Source organism: Ambystoma mexicanum, chromosome 13 (genome assembly GCF_040938575.1).
Source record: "Ambystoma mexicanum isolate Mex_15411 chromosome 13, UKY_AmexF1_1, whole genome shotgun sequence".
Classification (NCBI taxonomy): Eukaryota; Metazoa; Chordata; class Amphibia; order Caudata; family Ambystomatidae; genus Ambystoma; species Ambystoma mexicanum.
In genome coordinates this window covers 223356852-223380035 of record NC_090938.1, presented here as the reverse complement: position 1 = coordinate 223380035, position 23184 = coordinate 223356852, and the positions used below count along the sequence as shown (strand labels likewise).

Genomic DNA, 23184 nt, shown 5'->3' with positions numbered 1-23184 from the left:
TGCAATAGAATAAACAGGGCTGTATAAGCTACTGGAATTTTACGTGCGTGTGATGGACCAAAAAAACATGTGACACAAATGTATGCAGTTTTAACCCTGTATTTCCTGCCGGGATCAGGGTGGCATAAATGCCTGTTGGGTCTAATCATAATAATCATAATATGAATTTATATAGCGCTACGAACCCTCAGGTATCTGAGCGCTGCATATTATTACCCACAGTGTGTGGTGCTGGTTTATCGACGGAAGGGATTCAAACCTGCGTCAGCATGCTCTGCACGGATGTCAAAGCAAGCGCTCTGCTCGCTGTGCTATCTGTGGAATGTTTAAGGGTTCATCTACAACTACAAAGGGTCTTCCGATACTGGAAGCAGTATATACATAACACTTTCAGGAGGGTTTGTGGTAAGTCAGACATAGGAGACGGACAAGATTTGCGAATGACACGGGTTAATTCAAGTAAAGAAATACCTCTCCTATGCCTACTTCTATGATGGTGACTCCCTATTCTACAGAACAACAAATGGGTGCTCGTCAAGATGTCTCACAAAATACACTTCCCTCTTTCGCCAAACTTCTTCTGTCAGACTGTCTGACCCTGCCACTAACAACAGAGAAAACCTAACTTGGCTTAGAGAGGTTTTTTTTTTAACCTTCCCACCTTTTCTGGCTTGGACTAGCTGGTGTGTGACCCCGACCCAATTGTGTCCCAGGTTCTCTCCTTTTGGTTCAGGCCTCAACCCGCTGGTTCGGTTAAAACAAGTTCAGTGTCTTTCCTTTATAGAAGAGAGGGGTCATCTGACCCCTTCGGCAATGTCTTTCTCAATTCAAAAAGTGCTGTCCTTAATTGCATCACGTGCAGATTGTAGAGTGGTCAAACGCGTGTTACAACAGGATTTGGCTCCCTGTGTGGATTATATCTATTGTTGCCACCTCCGTGGTGTTCCAGTCTCTCGTTGTTTCTCAGCACTGGCTGAGCTCTTCTTGAAACGTTTTCCGTTTTGTCCGCGCACTGTTTCAGGTTCACCCTTCCAGAGTGGTTTTGGCTCTCTTGTAGTTGTTAGCCAAGCATGGGCCCTATGGTCTCTCAGCCCCCCGTGGGTCACTTTGTTTCTCTGCCATGGTTAGCTACCTGTCCTACAGGCCATCAGGCTTCTATTAGCCCGGCGTGGGCGTTCTGTTTCTTCTGTCTGTATTCTCAGCCCTTCATAGGATGCTGGTTTTCTCCATCCTGTGTGAACTGTCAGGCTTCACTAGCCATATACTTTGTGATTTGGGTCTCACAGCCCAGGCCATATTTGTTGCACATTGTCCTCACTCCCTTGTGTTGTATTGGTGTCTCTTAGCCCAGTGTGGACTGCCCGTGCTCATTGGCCGTATATGTTGCCAATTTTCGTAACCTGTCATGGGGTGCTTTATCGCCCTCCTCCCGCTCTTCCAGGTATGCGGCATACTTGGATCTCAGTGGTCTTGCTTGTCGGGGAGGCAGCTTTTCTGTGGATCTGTAGTTCCACTGCGGTCGGCTCTCTCGTGGCAAGTTCTCTGCTTGGCGCCATTGCTCCTGGATGGCGGGGATCCAAGTCTGCAGTGGTCTTGCTTGTCGGGGAGGCAGCTTTTCTGTGGATCTGTAGTTCCACTGCGGTCGGCTCTCTCGTGGCAAGTTCTCTGCTTGGCGCCATTGCTCCTGGATGCCGGGGATCCACGTCTGCAGTGGTGCAGCGTCCCTGAAGCTGGGCTCCTTGGGCTGTTCACCCTTCTGAGCTTGGCAGTGTTCCACTGGCTCTGGGACTCTTCTACCCACAATGTAATATAGACATGGTCCTGCCTCCAGGTTCCATCTGCTTTGCACTACCGTGCAGGCTTCCACTGTACGCAGGCTCTTCCAGGCTGGCACTTCCCCCACAGGTATGTGCCTCAGCCATTTTACGTTCCTCTCTGAAACAAGAGAGGACACATGATTGGTTCTACGTTGCTGGAATTGAGACCAACAGAGTGGGATCAGCAACCAGGACATTCGCAGTTAAGGGCCCTGATACATTATCTTGTTCAGCCCACGGTGTAGCCCCCGAACAATGTTGAATCTTGTTTCATGGAAGATGCCAGACACCTTAACCGGGTGTTCCTTGTCCCTAAGGGTGTCCCCCCAGTGAGATATTCTGCTTGCCATTGTAACACATTTTAGGACGCAGCACCCTCCAGACCAGGACTCTTTCCACTGGCAAGGGATGTGGCACACAATAAAAACATGAAATCACTAAACAGAAGATAATGATTTCTCTACTTCTTTTTTGGAGGGTTAGAGAGAGTATATACAAAAATGAGGTAGATGTTATTCGGGTTTTGATTTTACAGTTGGTTTTACCTATGTATTGTAAACCACAGGGGCACGTGATCATATACACCACGTGGTCTGTACTGCAATTCGAGAAGTATTTTTGTATCCACATTTTGTTAAGACCCACATTAACCTCTTTGCTTTTCATTGTTAATTTGCACACTAAACGGTGTCCGCAAGGGTCGTGTCCTATAACTGGTGGTAGACCCCATTGGATGGTGATACTTGTCGTCAAGAGGCTTCTTAAGAGAGTCCACTAGCTCCCCACCTTTCCTTGCAACAGGTAAGCAGACCTAATCTGGTTCTACAAATGGCCAAGATTCAAGTAAAATTCTTTTAGATCTAGATTTAAAATAATATCTACCTCTACTTAACAGAACATCATGGTGCTGCTGTGAACGCTTAAGTATTAATCACCATCAGCACAGACTATTTACACTTCGTGGCAGGGATACGAGGAGGTAAATCATGGTTTCCTCTCACATTAGGAAATGAAAGTTCTAAAATTAAAAATATATGCATGCAGTTCTTTTTAGAGAACAGGGTATGTGTAGAGACCAGCTGGCACATGCAGTCTTATACAATTAATATGTATTAATTAATAAGGACTATTGCGTACATTTGGGGACCTAAGTCGAGCTGAAGGATTCAAGAAGAACCCAGTTTTTTGTGTAGACTACGACCACTCACATGCGAGGTAATGATATTTTTTCTCCTTAACCTCGTGTTTTTGCCGATTTATGCACCGCTAAGATATTAAGCGTTCATTTAGTTTAAACCTTGTTTTTATCTTTTACCAACAGCACTCCCATTATAAATGCACAACTCATGTAGTTTTTTGGAAAGATCAATTTAGATCAATCAGAAAGTTCAAGTGACAGATAAAGCCATCCTCCTGAAGAAAGTTCCATATTAAATATAGAGAAATGAAACATGTAGAGTGCAAGATCTAGCAATTTTATATACTAGAGATGTGTTGAGATCCTTACTGATCAAACTTCTTTTTTGAAATGTTGAATAAGACCTGTTCTTCAAGTTAGCTGATGTGATTATTTTATCAGTGTTGAACTGCTGCTATTAGGTCATAAGCCTCTGGTGTCACAAGTACTTAAAGTGTTTTATCATTATTGTGTTCAATTGTGTTTTATTGATTATTGATAATAAATAGAAAATGTTTTGAAATACTAAATTGGCATTTGGAAGTGTTTATGCACAATAAAAATGCTTTTAATAGTATTGATTTTTGGATTCTGCTTTGAGAAGGCACCCAGCCAGTCTCACACCCCCTTAACGAACACTCTGTGTCCCAATGGACCATGAACGAGGCAGGTGTGTAATAATGAAATATTTATTTATTTTTAAATTCAAATGCAAAATCAAACAAATCAAATTTAGGACATCAATCACCAATGGGGTGATAAGATACAGCAAAATGTTATAATTCAATTAATTTAACTTTCTAAATCAGATACAGAAGTTTTAAATGGAGATGGAATCAAGATCACTTTTTGTCATACTTATAGATGGCACAACTGTTATGCACTCCCCCATGCAGCACTCCCCCCAACACCTGCTGACTAAATTCTGTGTGGGTGGAAAGGAGTGGCAAGGAGTCACAGATAAGAGAGGAAAAACAATTTTTAAATCAGATCTATGACTCCAGAATGGGAGGCCAAAATGAAATGAAACCCCTTGAAAAAGGAGCAAAATGGTACTCAGAATTCACTGGATACTTAGGAGTCAGTTTACATGTGGGGTAGAATGGATAGGACAGGAATTCGTGTGGTTGTACTAAAGAGGCAAGAAAGCTTACAAGCTACTGGGCAGGGAACTAAAGCAACACGAATACAGTTAAGAAAATTGACTTGGGAACGAAAGCAATGCAGCAAAAATCACACGTGGCAGAACTGCAATTTCTTATTTTTCACAGATTTAAACAAACAAACAGCTAACGAAATGGGCTGAACAGTCAAAATCGGAAATCGTTTTTTCTGATGACGTACAAAAGCACATAACTGATAGGATATTGAAGAGAAAACAATGACTTATTATGGGGCGTCAGTATGGGTTTCTTTATAGGACTGAACATCGGATTTGATAATAAAAGCAATCACATGGGCAAAAATCGGTTTTGTTGACTAAATGATTAGTTCTACTGAGGCTGTATTTTAGTGCCTAGATTATTAAAGAAAGACACTGAACGCAAGGTGGTTAATTTGCAATTTTAACCAATTTGCGCTGCATTCATCCTTATAGGGAAATGTATTCATTTAACTCACAAACGGTACTAAGGAATTACACAGATAGCTGAAATTATTTGAAAAGAATTACACTAACACATGGAGACTAACACAGATTCATCTGAGGACAGGATACACAGAGGATGCTGACAATTTGGGAAATTACTAGGGTTTTTTAATAGGATTTGCATAGGATTTGGACAGAGTGCAAGGTAAAAGAGTCGGTATGCAGTTTTTGGTACTGGGGAGGGTGATACTTAAAAAATGCACTTGAGTTGGGTATTCGGGACAGCTTAGCCGGGTCAATGGACAGCGAGGCAAGAATCTGGTCACTGGGCAGCAGCTGGGCTCTCCTTTATGGGAACAGGTGGGCAAAAGGAGTCGGGTGTCTCTATTCTACCAAAGGTGATCAGCGGCCTCTCCTCTCTTCTCCCTGGATTAGTGGTTCTGCCTGGATCTAGATGGGTGGTTCTGCCTGGATCTAGATGGGTGGTTCTGCCTGGATCTAGATGGGTGGTTCTGCCTGGATCTAGATGGGTGGTTCTGCCTGGATCTAGATGGGTGGTTCTGCCTGGATCTAGATGGGTGGTTCTGCCTGGATCTAGATGGGTGGTTCTGCCTGGGTCTAGATGGGTGGTTCTGCCTGGATCTAGATGGGTGGTTCTGCCTGGATCTAGATGGGTGGTTCTGCCTGGATCTAGATAGGTAGTTCTGCCTGGATCTGGATCAGGATAGATGGTTCTGGACCAGCTACCTCTGGACTTAGTTCTGGAGCCTTGGAATCTTTCAGGGTGGATTTTTGAATGTGAGTGCTGAATCTCCCTATGCCTCCCTCTTATATAGGCAGGAGGACATCAAAGAATGTTTACAATGTGGGCGGAAGTAATCTGAACATACCCCTTGGATGGGATAGGTCAGGCTATGGATGTCGCTACCGCTCTGCAGGCGGATTGGTGCCAGTGAAGTGAGATCAGTTTTAGTGTGTGCATTTTATGACTTGCTTTGTTTCACCACAGTTACTTTTACCAAAATAAGTTATGGAACAAAAACCTTATATTTACAATCATCACCCCATAAAAATCAAATAGGCAGAGCCCCTATTTTACAAGGAATATGCCAGTTCAAACGCAAAGTCTGTGCAATGCTGCTTTGCCCTTTGGGCACCATTTCGCAGTTTTTTCTGGAGAAAAATTTTGTCTAAAATTCTACAAATGTTTCCATAGATCCATAACAGTGTCTGGCATATTTTTTCCAAATTTAATATCTGTGCCATTTACGCTTCCCCCTGAAAAGCCTTTTTACTGCCATTCACGTCCACTACATGCCAGGAAGACACACATAGTCTTATTTTACTTGTACAAAAATTACATTAACACTGTCATAATCTCACATTACTGCTTATTCAGATTATTGATATACATGTCTTAATGCAAACAGTCTTTAAACCAAATGGGCTGTATTTGTACGCAAATGTGGACGTTCTTTCCAAAAATGGCATCCCTTGGTGAGCTTGCACAGGGGTTGCCATGACTCCCCCCTTTGAAGTCCTCCAGTTTGAATGCAGAGGAACTCGCACTTCTGAGTCAAACACAGGGCTTGACTCTTCCTTTGTCCTTGGGAGCATTTCTGCCAGGCAGTCTGAGGCAACCTGTAATTATCACTCTTGTCAGGTCCATAGAACAGGGCCCCTGCCTGGCAGTATCAGTTCAAGGGAAGGTGTGACATTGGCCTTTAAACCAAACAGGTCTGACAGGAATGCCTGAGCCTCAGCCAGGCTGTTGAAGTTCTTTTTCTGTGGGGAAATGCACAGAGCACAATATACGTATGTATTTGTATTTTTTTGTATTTGTTTATTATTTGTATTGCACACCTAACCCTGAGGTAACTGGGCAACCAAAGGGTCTTTGCAGCCCCTCTTTCCAAATGTACAGTTGTGTTTCTGTGCGAGCTACACTATTATTTCACATTTCGTTTTCAAAATGTCATTTCACTGCTTTGCAAAAGCAGGTTTACACAGGTTAATTTTTTTTCTCATGTTTATTTCACAAAATGTGGTTTTCTTCTCATTTGCTTTCTGAAGGTGTTTTATAGCCCTGGTCAGTTTCTGTACACAGGGATGTGCATGGAAAATGAGTTCTTGGTAATTGACATATAGCAAGAGAGAGCTTCTTTTGAAGTACTTTACGTGAGTTAATGTGTTTCCAAAAGTAAATACAAGCCGTGTTACAGTAAAAATTGTGAATTCCTTGCCTTTCAAGTGATTTCCCAGTACATCAGCTGCTCTGGAAATGTTTTTGCCTCACTTCTTGCTACTCAGCAGAAATAAAACATGCCAGGAGGGGTTTCCATGAAGGGCACAACTTTGTGAAAAAGTGAAATCAAGAGTAAATTGCAAAGCAGTCTTGGGTGTCATGTGTGCAGCTTTAGTATTCAGTCTGACAGAACAGAAAAAGGTGATGCCATTCTGAGCATAGGTCATTTTCTGCTTGATTTAAATGAAAGAAGCAAATGCAGCCATTCTTTGTAGTGGCAGTGTTTAAAGCTTGCCACCCATGTGCCATGGAAAGAAAGCACAGCCACTTTTGGGTGAAATGTGGAGATGTGGTTTTTGTTGTAGGGAGGTTTCGGTTGGGGCTGGAAAATGTACCCCACACCCTGTCCCCTTGGGTGTGTTAAGCGGAGTGGGGTCACCTCCCTAGTCCCAAAAGGGGTGCCCCCCTTGGGAGAAATGATGAATTCCACAGATTTGTTGCAGGTTACACTCTAAAGTGCCTGGTGTCCGTCTACAAAGGTTGGGGATCTCCCACTCAAATTGATCACTCCCTCCTATCCATGAGGAAGGACATCTAGTATTATGAGAATTTTCTAGGAGGGGAATGGGGATTCCATAAAAGGGTGTCCCAGACTGGAAAGGAACTAAGCAACATGTCCCAATAATGTCACTTATAGGATTCTGCGTCCTCTTACCATCAGGATCTCTATTCTTCAAAGAGTCTGTGTTATAGTACCCTTTTACACATCTTTTCCCAAATCTCAGTTATTGGGAGTTAGTGCCCAGCTCCCTTCTTTACACAAATCGGTCACAGGGGAATACAATCAAGATAGCTAACTGTAATCCATCCAGGAGGATAGTGCGCGGCTCACTGGTTCATTCTCCCAGGGATATAGTGTCCTGCTCACCCATCAGGGTTATAGTACCTAGCTCACTCAAGGCATATAGTAGCCAGCTCACTTAAGGACATAGTGGCCCAGCTTACTCTCCAGGTCCAGTATGGTAAATCTTTCCAGCCCTGCAGTTTTCTGGGATATTTCAAGGCCCTTGGCTTGATCACCTTCCAAGCTTCTCTGAGCAATTCAGCTCCTTTAATGCTTTGACTCCTGTGCTCACGCAGTCCTTGCAGCATCCCGAGACCCCCACAGCTTTCCTGGTGTCTACTGGTGCATGCCTTCCCCGATTCTGGATGACTGCACTCTCACCCTTCCTTTGTTCCCGCTTAGTAGAGCTTTTACTCCTAATGTCCTCTGATTTAGATGGGCTCGTGTTGGCCGTGTCTGGCACCTCAGAGTGGGCTCAGTTTCCTAGTAGTTTCACCCAACTTATGCGGGTCAAAGGCCTCCCAATGTTTCAAAAGCCTCAGAAGCCATGCTTCTTTTGGTTTTAGGTTCTGCCTACTTCCTGTGGCTCAACTGAAGCAGACCTCACTTCTTCAGTGACCTTCTGATTTTTGACCATGCTGTGGGGATCATACAGTGGCTTGCTCGTTCCTCCAAATTACAAATTAGTGCTCGTGGGTATGCCACCTGCTTTTTGGGATCACGGTTGTGCAAGTATTGTCCCTTTCCATTTCTTTTCCCAGGGCACTAGTCCTCCTTCTTTCCCTGCGAGAGACCCTCCTGGGGCATGGCACCCTGCAGTGTCACAAAAGACTTCACATGGGGTCTAGGTCTATCCTGATTCCCTGGGAAGTTGTGTTTATGGGTTCCCCACTGACCGGTGGGCCCCTGTGGGGAGAGATCATAGATCATGTATTTTCCAAATCTGTATTTGTGCTTAGGAGCCTCTTTCTTTGATATATTTTATATAAATAGAACACTGGTATTAAGGAGCAGGGCAAATATATAGTCAAAATGTAGGTCATCCGGATTGGAGAGGGGACTCTGAAGTACCCACCCTGTACTGCCTACAGGTAGCTCATGGCTCTGGTAACAAGACTCTGGTAGGGGGCTCCCAGGGCTGCAGAGTTCCCTCCAGGCCTTCGGACAGGACCAGGCTCCTGGCTTAGTCATAGTTGGACTTCTGCTGTTGCCAGGGCATATTTTTCTTAGTGAACAAAGTCTAAAAGGAAATCCAAAATCCCACCTAAATTACCTCTAGCATTGCGTGTGTCCGCACCTGGCATCTAAGCCCCTTATACCATGATGCCAGGTGATGCTGTTGATCAAGAAGGCAGAGTCCTAGACCCATGGCTATATGCTAAGATAGCACACATTTATGAAAAGAGGGATCACGCATTCCATCCAATTTTTGGAAAATTTCCTTTATCGATCTCTTGGAAATAAATCTTCAGGAATGTACTGCTTGCCCCCCTTGAAACCTGAGCAGACAAGAATGACATTCATTCCCTAATGCTTGTGGGTTTCTCTGCTGTATGATTAATTTTTGTCATTATGAAACCTCTGAAGATGGAAAAGTTAATTTTCTTCTCTTGTTTGCATACTATTTTGTGAAATACCTTAGATCTATAAGTAGCCAGTATTTCAGATGGTTGGTTACCTCTCTGCCTTCACACATCACTTCTTTTCAGCAGCCTTGTGATGAATTGCAGGGTTTTGTTGCTTCTCCCCAGAGGGTGGAGCCTTTCTTTGTGAGTGTAGGGAGTTGAGCCCACTATGGAACATTCCACCTAGGGGTGGCCTTAAGCGGGAACTCCCTGGGAGAGACTCCCCTCTTGGGGATAGGACTCCCACTCTAGCAAGGAACTCCATGAAATCCTCCCTTGTGAACCATCCATAATATCCATGCTTCAGAGAAGTCCATCAGGGCAAGCCACTGTTTGTCATTGCAATATTACCCCTAACGTTCTTCTTGAAGAAATGTCTGCCAGACCCACTGAGACGAAGAGAAATGAACATGTAATACAGATCGCCCCATGGTCTAAAGTCAACTAAACTGTGACAAAGAAGCCTAGACAAGTAAGAGTAGTCATCAAAGAGAAAGAAAGAACGTTGATGTTAATGGTGGGAGGAACCATAACTTGGATATAAGAATGAAAGAGGGATCCAAGATGTAGTGTGAAGCCTGGGAAGTTCGGACCTGGGAAGTGTTGGGGCTGCAGAGTACCGAGAGACCCTCCGTCGTGAGGACATGGCCAGTGGGCGTACCGAAGAGCCATAGAGAAAACTCAGAACTGTGCTGTGCAGGAGAAGAGAACCCTGAGGAAAGGAGAACTGAGTGAGTGCTGGCATGACTTGGGAAAGGTTTACTGTCCAGTCCAGAAACAGTACTGAGACTGCTGCAGTTGTGGCTACGCAGGGCGACACTGAAGAACGAAGAGTAGTCGTCATGACTGCAGAAGCCATTCCAACACCGAGAGTTATCCCAGTCCCAAAGAGAGAATCCATTAAAAAGAAGGTAACGGGAGAGGCGGGAGACCTGGCATGGGCAGCCGGGACACACAGTCTACTCGTCCTAGTGAAACAAGTGTTCATAAGATTAAGAATAACTGCAGAACTTACTCTACTCATCCCAGTGAAACAATAACTGTTGACCAGAAGTAGAATAACTACGGTACTTGGTCTACTCCTCCCCGTGAAAGCACAAGTGTTTATAAGATTGAGAATAACTATGGGGCTCACTCTACTTGGCACAGTGTGAAGACAAGTATCATTAAGAAACAGAATAGCCCTAGGAAAGAGAGTTATACTGGAAACTGTCTCAATAAGCATTGCAGGACAGAAATTGAGGAACAAAATCCTCACAATGGTTTGGAATTCTTGATTCAGTCCAAAGCGAAAGTCAGAGGAGCAGGCAAGGGAAGATTTGTGTAAAACATGTTGTTTGAGGAGATAAGGAACCAAAGGAATATGAAGAGTCAAGACTCAGAGAAGGGACATTTGGGTTCCTCAAAGTATTGGGGAAAAGGAACCTTACAGAGACACTTCAAGAAGATGCATTCCAAAGGGGTGAACTCCCAAATACAGGGAGGAGTAGAGGTTCATCTCTAAAATGAAATGGGACACCATGACGGTCAAAGTCCCAGAGAAGAAATTAAACCAAGAAATAGCCAAGACCTATTTGCAATCACCTATTAGGGCCGAACAGCCTATCCAGGAAAAGGGAGTTATTCTCCTGCACGTTTGTTGTTTTTCCTTAGTGGTAGGACCAGAATAAATTAGCTCTGAGACAGAGGACAGACTGTTTACTTTTTGGACCTCACTACTGATGATGAGCACACTAGTTAGTTTTGTTAGTAGGGAAACCCATAGAATAGGGATAGATAGGCCATTTTCTTTTTTTAATTAACTACTTGGTCCATCTGACAAAAACTAGTCAGTCACCGTCTTCTGACCTACCACACATTACAGGAAACTGTTCATTATATACTCTGTCGGTTCTACAGACAGGTGATCCTTGGGAGCTGCTCAGCCCCACGGATCCCCTGGCAGCTTGTAGCCCCCGCCCCCCACACACAATCTGCGTTTGGCTCCAGGTGCAACAGTGGACAGTGGAATGAATAAAATAACAAGTGATGCTTACTTCTTGCAACGTCTAGACTCTAGGGTCTGGAAGGTAAAATAAGAACCTAATCATTCTTAGGATTTATAGGGATGGAAATGGGCAGAACCGGCATTCACCAGGAAAAAAGACGGAGATACCGGAAAGTCTGGTCAAAATGGAGTTGAGGAAGAAAAAGTTAGTAAAGACTCGGGTAGACTGCATCTGCAGTTGATAGTTAAGGTTTTCGATTTAGGTTAAATAAAGGATGAAGGATTAGAACTTTTGGTCTAAAGATGAAATTATCCATAAATAGCCAACGGTGGAAAGAGATTGCTTGGTAAGATACTTCTTGGAGGATATCTCCGATGTGTTCCAGCCCTGGTGAATTCAGGGCATTCTTGCAGAGGCATAGCCAGAATGGTCTAACTACTTGAGCCTGAAGCTATTGTAGTAGGGTCCACCTAATTGGCATTAACATCTGTAAATGTCCACACAGTGCTGCTGATTGGGCATTTACAGATTGTGGGTGGGCCTTGCCCGCTCAGCCCTACGCTGTCTACGCCTCTGCATTCTTGGATTCTGTAGTGTGTTCACTGTTGCCTCAGTCCCTTCAGCTTCCTAACCCTTCACCTTCCTTGACCTTCCCTGACAACTCTGTGTTTCTCCCTTGCAGTTATGCGTTCTGCACTACCCTTCTTCTGATGCTCTGTACTCCCTCTCTCTTGCACTCTTTCTCTTGCACTCATCCTTCCTGAGTCTGCTCCAGATCTGCTGAGTCCTTGGGTGCTGCATTTTTTACAGATCACACTTCAGCATCAGGTAGTCACACACAGGGTTGACCCTTTCCCACTCCTTTGAAGAAGTCTGACCTTTGCCCACTTCTCTCTCTCTCATCCCTTTCAGTGACAGCTAGCCAGAGTGGTAGTATTGACCCCGAATTCTGTTTTTTTATTTATTTATTTTTAAATATCAGAACGTTTGTTTCATTGCCCATTTTACAAGCTATCAGAATTCTAATCCTTCACAACCCACTTGGGTTTAGCAATGTCTTCTTTCCCAACTCTACAAGGGGTTCAAGGGTGCGGTGGATATTGGCTGCGCCACGTGGCCATTAGCCCTCTATTGGGTCATTTCTTAATGATACCAATGTACGGCAGCCTGGGAGGGATAAGAACCCGTGAAGAACCAACTCTGTACTGCTTTTTGTCTAGTCTCCATATCTTCTTTTGGACAGTGAAACTCGAAGGTGTCCATCTCACTCTGGAGATACATGTCCGGGGGAGGAGGGTGGTTAGCAACTATCATATGACAGAAACAATGCAGTTCTATTTCCTTTAATACCTTCCAGCCACCTCCCTTCATATGACCTTTGCTTATAGATAGGAGGACAAACTCCTTGATGGAAAATCTCTAATTTATGTTTACAAACTTGACTTAACTCCCTAAGAATGTCACGTCATGCTCGCACAAATATTTTCAGCTTTCTTCTGATCACCCAAGGTTCTTACCTACCTGAAAAAAAGTTTCTGTTTTTCAACTGAATATCATGTCTCATGACAGTTCCAATATTTTTGAGGAGAAACCTCTGCTTTTATTTGCAGTACTTAAGAATGTGAGTGCCTGGAAGCTGGCTTAAACAATCTCATCCAAGTATTCTAATCTTTTTGAGGTGGGAATATTCTGTCTGCGAACTGCCAGCAAATACCCCTCTTCCACAACTTGCTGTTCTTTGCTCTGGGAACTCTCCTTCCCTAACTGGAGCACACTACCTCTCTCTGAGGGCTAGAGTGGTAGCGTCTTGAAAGTTATGGAAGGCAGTGTCTGTCCTGGTGGAGCATCCACTCGAATGCTTCTCCCCTGACCAACATGGAGGGGAAGGGGGTGGACAGTTGGTGTTTTGGACTGGTGGTGACCTCAAGTAAGTGGGGCTGGGTTTGGTATGGTGAGGAGAGTCGGCGGGGAAGGTGGAAGGGTTGATGGGTCATGGAAGAGGGCGCAGGGAGAATCGCTTGACAGAGAATATGGCTTCTCAGGTGTCTTTGAAGTCGGGCAATTTCATGAGTTAGAACCCGCCTTCGAAGCTTCCTGGTTGAATGGAAGGGGCCATCACGACACTTCTCTGTACTAAATAAAAATTGCTACACTTGCACAAGTCTGGTTATATTAACAATAGCTCACAGATAAAAGAAAATGCCCCAGGAAAGGGTTCTGAAAATGTTGGTCTTTGTAATGCAAATCTCTGAGCTCTCCTGGTGGATGCAGTGTGGAAGAGGGGAGGGGCTTCCAGAACCCATGCTCCACAATACCTTTTGGAATGCTTCCTGGTTGAAGCAGATATCCTGGGTGAATATACTGTGCTGGCACCTAGCTGCTCAAGGTACCTTGCAGATGCAGTACACTAGGGGTCTGTTCTGATGCGTATGTAACTCCCACATGAGACATTTTAGATTATAAATCGAAGGAACGGTATTCCTCAAACAAGATGTGAATGTAACAAAACTGTAAAAATAAAAAAGGGCACAGCACAGTATATAAGACTTAGGGGGGATAGCATCAAGAAGCCCTGGGAGTCTTGGTTGGGTACTACTTTCAAGGATGCAGGATACAGGAAGTGGTATCGTCAGCTGCCCAGCCACTTCCTGGCCTTCGTGGAGGTCTACGACTGGGAGTGCAAACTATTGGACACAGGTTGGGCCTGCTGACCTTGGTATGGGTCTGTGGGCATGGCTGGTGGACATGGGGCTAGGTAGGCACTTAAAATAATATAGCATTATCGTGTTCACATTTCCAGTTTTAAGTGCTCCAGTAACAGTTGTTATCATGACCCCATTTTGAATGGTACTTGATTTATCGACCACAGAAGGATCACTACCTCAGCCCTGCTGCGGGATTAGAACTTACACATTGGGTGCGGGGCCTGTTGTCACAGGCCAATGATTTACTTGTGTAGGTATACACCCTTGGGAAATACGGGAAACCGATAAACCTCACTTGTTTAAGTCCCACATTTTCAGTACATAAACAAAACAATTGCTAATGTAATAGACATGCCTAGTGTGACCTATTTGACTAGCATCCTCTCCAAGTCTGGTGGCAAAGTTTATACATGGGGTGTTGATGGCACAAATGAAAATGGCATGGGTTGCCACCTGACTCCCTTAGCGCCTCAGCATTGCAAGCCTCCCATTGTTACATCGCTCTGGGACCTCCGAAAGTAGTGTATATTAAATCTGATCTAACAATATAATAAAAGGCCAGATGTATGTTTGTCTGATGCAGTCATTGCCTGTTGTCACTGCTAGAGGGAGCTCTTGCCTTAGGATATATGGTGGTCCTACTGTGCTAATGAAAACTTGCACTTTGGCCCGTGTACATGGCTTTCACACTAGTATGGGATAAAGTACCAACTCATGTACATTAAAGAGGAAGGCTCAAGCTTTTGATAATTGTAATGATATTGATGGCCTATCCTCTGACACTCTATGCTGAATACAGTGCACAGGGTTTCTGCAGAAATGTTCCTTGTACATATTTAAGAACATTTTACTCAAGCCCTAGTCGAACATTTATTATATATCTTCGCATGGATATTTTACCCACTCTTGAACATACGGGTAGATGGAAGAAATTGCCCAGGGAGAAAAGAAAATGGCGTCTCTGCAATCGGGCTGTGGAGTCAGCCGAAATATTCTAACCCAATGCCCAGTAATGTCCACTACTTACACAAAAGGCTACGCCAGTTTCATTACCATTTCTCTGAATAGAGAAGGCAACCCGTTTTGGGAGCCGAGTCAGTTTTTACTATGGCAGCAGCGTTTTATTTATGGAAGAAATCATGTGGCAATAAGACCTGAGGCGCCGGGCCAATACCGCCCCAGGTAATGCCCCCAGGGCCGTAGTTAACGAAGTCCCGGGGGCATTACCATGGGCGGTATTGGCCCGCCACTGAGGGTCTTATAGCCATTAGTACCACAGCCCGTTAGACCAGGGTACTAATGGCATTTTTTTCTCTTTTGAAACGCTGCGGCGTTTCGAATTAGAAAAAAAAATAATAATAAAGTTGCTGAAAAATGGCCGCCGGGAAAGGGAAAACGTAGTCTGTTTTCCCTTCCCATGGCAGCCATCGGGAGCTGATGCGCTAGGAACAGAAGTGTTTCCAGCGCGTTCGCTCCAAGAAAAGTAGAAAAAAGAAGGTAAGTGGGGTTGGGAGGGGAGAGTTTGCGGGGGAGGAAGGTGGAGGAAAAAAAAAACATACCTGAGTCCCCGGCAGGGGACGAAGGCAGCCTCCAGCCATGGGGAGGCTCGGAGCGGGGATTGCCCCATTTCGAGTCTCCTCACTGGCTAAGGGGCTGAAACCTCCCTTATCGGGAACAGAGTACCCGGCATGCACGGCATACACGGGAATACCGTGTGGTATGGCTCGGAAAAGAGCCAATCCACACATTATATTCCCGGTGCGCAGCGCGTGCCGGGTACTAATGTGCGTTAATAATATTTAAAAAATGTTATGGATACCTTAATCTCAATTTTTCGTTCGCGTTTTGGCGTGATTATATTGTTTTGAAATGTTATGAAATGTTTTTGGGAAATGCAGAAATGCAATTTTAGTAATATTTATTTTAATATGTTGTCTTATATTATAATCTTGCATGTCTCCGATGTACATACAGTTCCTTTTTATATATAGACTAATCAATTGTGTATAAGGTTTGCTTTTTAATCAATTAACAAAAGAACAAAACAAAAAAATTACCTTTTAAAGTATATTGCTAATCCTAGATGAAGTCTGCGGCCAAATTGATGAATAAGGTTGAACGTGGAGCATACTGCCATGGGGTGGCTTGAAACATCCAATTTTTACAATTTTTAAAAATGGAGGGGGTCTTTTATTCCTTATAACACATCATCTCGTTAAATAATTGGTCTCTTCTTGGCACTGGTGCCATAGGTCCCATGGAGGGTATTTAAAACAATGCAGACATGTTGCAAATATGAGCGTTGTTTTTCTAGTTTTTTTTTTTTTTAAACAGTAGCATGCAGATAAACTCCTGTCCAATTCACAAAGTAAACATGCTACCCCAAATGAGTCCTTCTCCATTTATGACTGTGAAATGTCAAAGAATTGTAACACCGAAGAGAGTAGTTTTAAAAGCCTAGACATCTGAATTAAGTCGTTTAGTGGCAGCTGGAATTCTCTGCAAGGAGCTGCCTTTCACAGGTGGCAGGCAGTATGGCATGCCCATTGTAATACACGGTTACAGACGACTTATGATGTCATTTTCTTTTTTAAACTGAGCTGTCATGTCACAACTAGACTGTAAGAAGAACATTGTGTGCGCGTTCTTTCATAGATATTTGAGGCTTCCATGTATTGTAGAGGGCATTAATCTCCACTGTGTGTGGACTGGGAATTGTAGCGTTTAATGATTTTTTTTATTTTTTTACTAGGTGGTAAAAATTAATATGAGAACGAGTGGAAAAGTCCCCTGCAAACGCACATCGCCGATTCAGTACAGAGATCATGGATTGTGAGGGGGGGGAAGCAGAGCGCGCCTTTTTTCGCCCTTGCTTCCCTCTGTCCTACTTACCGTTGCATTGACAGGCTGCTCCAGTGTGTAATTGGGATCCTCCAGGGAGGTGTACGAAACGCTGCAACCGCATGCATATGGGTAGTCGGCCGATACGTGTCCTCCTTCGTGCCCTATATGTTCCTGTTACCTTTACAATCCACTGCTCCGTGAGTGCAGCACCGGCTTAAACAGCCCCCTCCCTCCCATCCCCTACACCCGTAGAGGCAGGCGATGCTTCTTAACATCGGTCCGCCGCTTGGCTTCAGCTAATGGGAGCCCACGCTCTCCAGAGTTCAACGCAGCGCTGATTACAGCGCTGGATGAGACGAGGAGCCCGCTATGCTTCTTTACGGGGTACATGCTCCAGGATGCGTCGCAAGCCGACCTCCCGTGTGGGTTTAGCCGACCTCCCGAATCCTGCGCTCCTGTGCTTGGATAGCCGGGGATTTGCAGACTTCTTCCGAGCAACGAAGCTGGACATGAGTCCCTCACCATGATTGCTGGGGTCAAGCCTGCCAGGATTCTGCTGCAGAATGGAGTTCATGTCAGCACCTACATGTTTCAGGTATGGCCATCCGGTAGCAGGGAGGAGGGCGGGCCCTGAGTGCCAGGGTCGGACTGGGGCATCACACTGTCTCGGGCACCAATGAAAAAGTGGATCCCTCTGTGACAGACTAAGAATTACCCAAGGGGTAGTTTTTTGACATCACTAGTCAAAACTACTTGCCATATAGTGAAGTAAGTCATCAAACTGGCCCATATTGGCCAAAAAACTGGCCCACACTAGCATGTTGTGTTTCCGGTTTGGGCATCGCCCTATTGGCCAGTGCGAGCATGGTGATCACTGGGTCCAGTAGAGACTTCTGTAACCCCTGATCAATGCCTAAAGGAGAACTGACTGCTTTTAAATTAAGTCAGGAAACTTTTTACAGAGCAATGGGAAATCTGAAAATCCTCTAAATTTGTCATCAATAATTAGGTGCATCAGAAATGTGCGCTGCGACTTTAATATTGTGTTGAGTCCATTTTCTGTTGAAAATGTTTACCATGGTGTATTTTGCTTTAATGTGTGGGCACACAAATGTCAAAGTACTGTGTCTTTGCCCAAATGCTTCTCTTCTGTTCCAAACTGTGAGCTCTTTTTCACCTCTCCTGCCATTGTTTTCCAGATATTTCAGGGTCAATTTCACACACGTGTGAGAGGTTTTGGCTAACTTGTTTACATTTCAAACCGACGCGAGGTCAATATCAGACCCACAGAGCCTTAAAACCAGTTAGGAGTAATTGGCTTGTTGTAGAAATTTGGTAAAATATGTTTTTAAAAAAACATGTTGGCAGTAGATGCACTTGTGATATAGTGTTCTTTAAAAAAGTGTTTTTATTACACTGTGTTTTATGCTGACTTTACAAAAAAACATGTGTAGAAACAGTTGCCAGAGAAACATGCGAGTGGTGACTTGCAACTGATTTGCACAATGGACAATGGGGTTGGTGATGCAATGGGTGAGGGTAGAGCATGAAGTGGGCACAATGCAGGCTGTGACGACAAGGAATGGTGACAATTTAGTTGCAAAGTTAAACAGCTAGCTGGATGATGGAGGGTCCCTTTCCATGGAAAAGGAGATGGAGTTTAAGGAAGTGACTTGAAGTTATTCCAAAGAATGGCTACTGTGAACGATGTGGGACCGGCTGTCTCCCACTACTTCCTACCCGTAGACACGCAGTGCAGTGTTGAAGCCTTCAACTGGCAATATTAGCTCGGCACATCTCCATGCATTAGGATCAAGCACTGGATACAAATACGGGACTACTTGGGAAGCAATCATCTGGTAGGCTTTGCATTTCAATGTATTCAAACTTAAAGGTTCTGTGCCAAGGAGCACTATTATTTAAACTGTACATCTGTGTTTGGAGCAGTATCGCTGGGTGCTTTACAAAGTCATGCTATAGTAGATGATATATTTAACGAAGAGATGATGGGGAAAGGGCTGGAAACTGTAAAGGCAAAGTCATGGGGAGTATCCAGCAATCCAACAGTGGGTGGGGGAGCCGTGAAAAAAGTCCTGCTACTTTTCCCCCCAAATGCACCTTTTAAATTAAATGCTAAATTGACACACAATCGTTCCTGCCCCCATATGACGACTTGATGTGTCTTACCCTCTCCCTGCAACATTCGAACACGAGTGGGGCATGGAGCTGTGTGCTCCTGCTCTGCATCTGGCTCTGCCTCTTATTGAGTCTGCAGTGCAGCCAAGGGCCTGGAATGGGACACAGAAGATGCCCCTGCTATGACCCCCCATTGTGCATGGAGGGGTGCTGAGCAGGAGCATGCTGACACACTGCTGTCCATGTCCTGCTCCAGACCGCTGTTCTACAGGCAGCCAGGCCGAGCAGGAGCACACGGCAAGACTGCTGTCCCCGGACTGGATGCCCAGAAAAAGACATACCACAGTAAGAAAGGGCTAGACTGGCTACCTGCTCTCAAATGCCAATCTAGCCAAGTAACAACACATACATACATGCACACCTCCTAATTTGCATATGGATTGCACCAACAGAAGTGACTTCACAGTAAAAGACATTGCAAGGAGCATCATCAGTTTAGATATTTGGAGGCACCGTGCAGATGACTTTTGAAGAAGTTGCCATAAGCCAAGTGGCAAATAACTTTGTGGTGCAGAATACCTAAATTGCACTATTATTATATATGGAGCAACTCTATATCATTAGGCTTTTTTTTATTATTGCATGATACATTAACATAAGCTATGAAGTGAATCACTTGCAGAGCTGCAGATAAGACACAGGGCCTCATTACGAGGCTTGCGCTCGCGTAATGAAGGGTGCCGGTACGGGACCGGCACCCTTCATTATGGGATGCGCAATTAAGAGGTTCCCTTTGCAGGACCCTGTAACCACGCTTGGTAAAACCAGGCGTTCTTTCCGGGTCCCGCGAGGGGAAGAGGGAGGTAATAACGGGGCAGTTGTAATGTGACAGTTATTACCTCCCTCCCCATTCCCATTGAGCCCTCTGGGGCTCAAATGGGAATGGGGATGGGTTCCTGCAAGGAGGAATTACCGGGTCCTCCTATGTCGGAATGACCCGGTAAGTCCTCATTGCAGGAACCCGGTATTGGATCTCGGTATGGAGGCAGCCATGGCGCTAATAGCACCATGGCTACCTCCATACCCGTAATGAGTCCCACAGTGTGATTAAATGATTTGCCCAGGATCACACACGTTGGTTAAATGGTGAAACCGGGATGTGGACAATTTAAGCAACTGAACACATCTTCCCATGTTTAGTTGATATTCGATATTTATTAAGGTTTTGCTTTGCATTTCATGTGATTAAATAATACTTTATTTATAGAAATACCTTGGAAGCAAACCACATTACATAATAAACTAACATTTCATAATAAACTAGCCTTTCATAATAAACTAACTTTACACTATATACATCTCATAGAAATATGTGGATCAATAAGAGAATGGCTTGAGTTTTATTCTCCCCATCTTGCATGCAAAGTCGCAGTAGCATCATGCAGATTAATGTGAGCCTAACAAATCCCCCTTGCGTTTTAAAGCCACAGTCATTATGTCATAAAGCATGCAGCATTATGTACGCTTCTCAATTCTGATCACTCACATTCACATTTCTTAAGAGACAAAAGTCCCTGCTGATACTCCCCTGCTCCCTCCCATCAGTGCCTAATGGGCTCCATTGTAATGCTCTGTTGACGCAGAGCAGCGTGTCAGTTCCCTGGGAGAGCCACTCTGCGGCCTGAGCTCAAACAGCAACACCGGAAAGGTATCCTGCTGCCAGAACAATGAGCATGCTGAGCAGGAACACCATACTCCTGCTCAGCACCCTCATTGTCCCGGTCTGGCTCTTAAAAGAGCCCCTCCACCCCCTTCTCTCGGTCAGCACGCCACTGTGTAAAGGGGAAGCACACGTCAGACCTTCACGTTTCATTAGCGCTCCTTTGGATGAACTTGAGAACATAGGCGCAATCTGGAGATGGCTGCGGCCCATTGTGGCAGTGGTGCGGCATAACGCGGGGGATCGCGGTGTGCCGTCCCATGTCAGCGATGAGACGCAGGAGCGGAGAGTTGTAAAGCTGTGATCTGAACAATGCCTATTTATATCCGCATGTGAAGGAAAGTGGTACGCCTTCTGCGTGGCAGCGCAGAGGCCCATTGTGCAGCGGCGAATAAATTACCTCCAGCAGGACATTTTTCTGTGTGGCAGTATTTTGCTGGTGAAAGTGGCGAGCTTGCACTTCCAGGAACGACTTGGGAAGCAGATGCATAATGAAATTAAAGGAAGGGTGTGTGTGTGGGGGTCCAGATTTTGTGAGGTAATTAAGTTGAGCAAAGAACAGTTTTGTGTGGGAGGGATGCTTGCTTGCAACCTGTTTTTTTCTTTTCTTTTATAATCCAGTATATGCGTTTGGGGGGTGCTTTTTAATATATGTCATTGGCAGGTAGAGATTTAACTGGACTAGGAAAGCACATCAGAAATCACGAATGCCATCTCATCTGGAGCAAGGCAAGGCGGATAATGGCCTTGGATGTGAGAATGCTCTTACTTTGTGAAATGAGAGCTGGCAAGGTAGGGCACTTTGACAATTAAAGCGGCTGGCATTTAATTAAATGCACGACACCATTCATCACAGAATGCTGACTTGGACGGAAGCAGCTGTCATCGCTGCATAATATTTAAAGGAAAACAGTGGTAAAAAGCCCCACAGCACTGAATCAGCGTGGAGTCTTCCCTATTCAGAGCCCCGTTGCAGTCTGTACTGCCCCCAGCTTTGCTCTAAGAGTTTGTGAGGCTGCTGGGAGTTACTGCCTACGTCATGTTAAGAAATGATATGATATGATATGTTATTTATAACGCGCTTAATACCCAGAGGTGGTAAGTAAATGTGGTCGCCTGTGTGCTTCTAAGGGCATCGAGCACTTGGTTCAGCGTACGTTTCTAAGCGTGGACCCGGGGATCGAACCTATGTTGCTCAATGCCATCTTTCTTCCAAGGCGAGCACGTTGCCCCAGAGCTATCCTCCCGAGACTTGATGGTAGCAGCAGCACCCTATTCTAGCCCTGGTATTTGCTGTTACTTTAGTTTTTATGTACTTGCTGCAATTCCCAGAATGCAATTAGTGGGCAAGTGAAAGCCCAGGGATGAATTGTGTCCCTGGTGATACGGCATCGTCTGGTGACTTTTCCCATCTGCAGAGCTGGCTGTGTGTTGTCATTCCCATCTTTGCTTCCAATTCAGGCAGCCTTGGAGGAGCAGTCAAAATCCTGAGGGATCACCAAACAAATAGGTCACTTAGGCACACAACATTTTACCCACTGTTGTACTACTGTCATCTGATCAGGGCCAGGGCGTTAAGTGGGACGGGGCTTGCCGGGTGCCGGTCCTCGGCAGTCTCCAGAAAGGGCCCCCGAGCCAGGTCCTTGCTGTGGCCCACCCCCAACTAACCCCAACAACACTCACACTTCAGGCAGCCTGTGTAGCCGAAGCACTGCACGGTTACACGGACGGCCTGCAGGTGTCAGCACTTCAGATTAGAAACCAAATTACTGACGCCTGTAGAGGGCCCATGCAACTGTGACTTCGGCTATGCTGGCTGCCTGTTGACTGTATCCAGAAACAGGAGGAGAGCTGCAGGGCCCGGCTTTCCTATTGTTTCAGAGTAAAGAGTCATCAGGCCGCATGAAAGCCCTCTAACCGCGCGATTAAAGTTAAAGGGCTTCCATGCTGCTTGATGACTCTTTACACAACCAATAGGCGAGCTAGGCCCTCCTGCTGTACACGCAGCAGACAGCACTTTGACTGAAGGCACCACAGGATAAAAGGGTTCCCTTCAACCATGAAGCTCCTTGAATGAAAGGGCTGCCCTATGTGTGTGAGAGCTGAGGTGCACTTGTTTAAAAGGAGGGGCTGGGTTCACCAAAGGTGGTAATGCCAGTGCGCCGCAGCCCCCTTGTTTTAACCTGATAACTCCCCCACCACTCTTTAGGTGAGGGGCTCTCATTTGGGGGACGTGGCCTACGTATACCCGTACATAGGCCACACCCCCTAATGAGAGCCCTCACCTCGAATTAGCATACCATTTAAGGCACAGACCAGGCCTATATATTGTATACTAGTCAATAACACGATGTTGGCCATCGCAGTAGCTATTAAAGGGGACGCAGAGTATTATAAAAAAGTGCATCACATGCCATTTACGTAGCATTTGTTTGCTCATTTGCCCACCAAATGTATTTTTCATAGATTTAATTGTATGCTTTTTGTAAGCATGT

At 45.0% G+C, this 23184-nt stretch overlaps 1 protein-coding gene across 3 annotated transcripts in view; it reads left to right on the top strand.

Annotated features, from left to right (window-relative positions):
- Window positions 1-23184, top strand: part of PPFIA4 (PTPRF interacting protein alpha 4) — a 3167227-nt gene that overhangs the window by 360018 nt on the left and 2784025 nt on the right. The window contains exon 1 of one of the 3 annotated variants that reach the window (XM_069633680.1): window positions 16911-17428. The exons of the other annotated variants lie outside the window; for them this stretch is intronic. Coding sequence (XP_069489781.1) covers window positions 17357-17428 — 72 coding nt within the window. The 5' untranslated portion in view covers window positions 16911-17356. Of the gene's footprint in view, window positions 1-16910; window positions 17429-23184 lie in introns of those variants that run through there. 3 annotated transcript variants of the gene reach the window in all.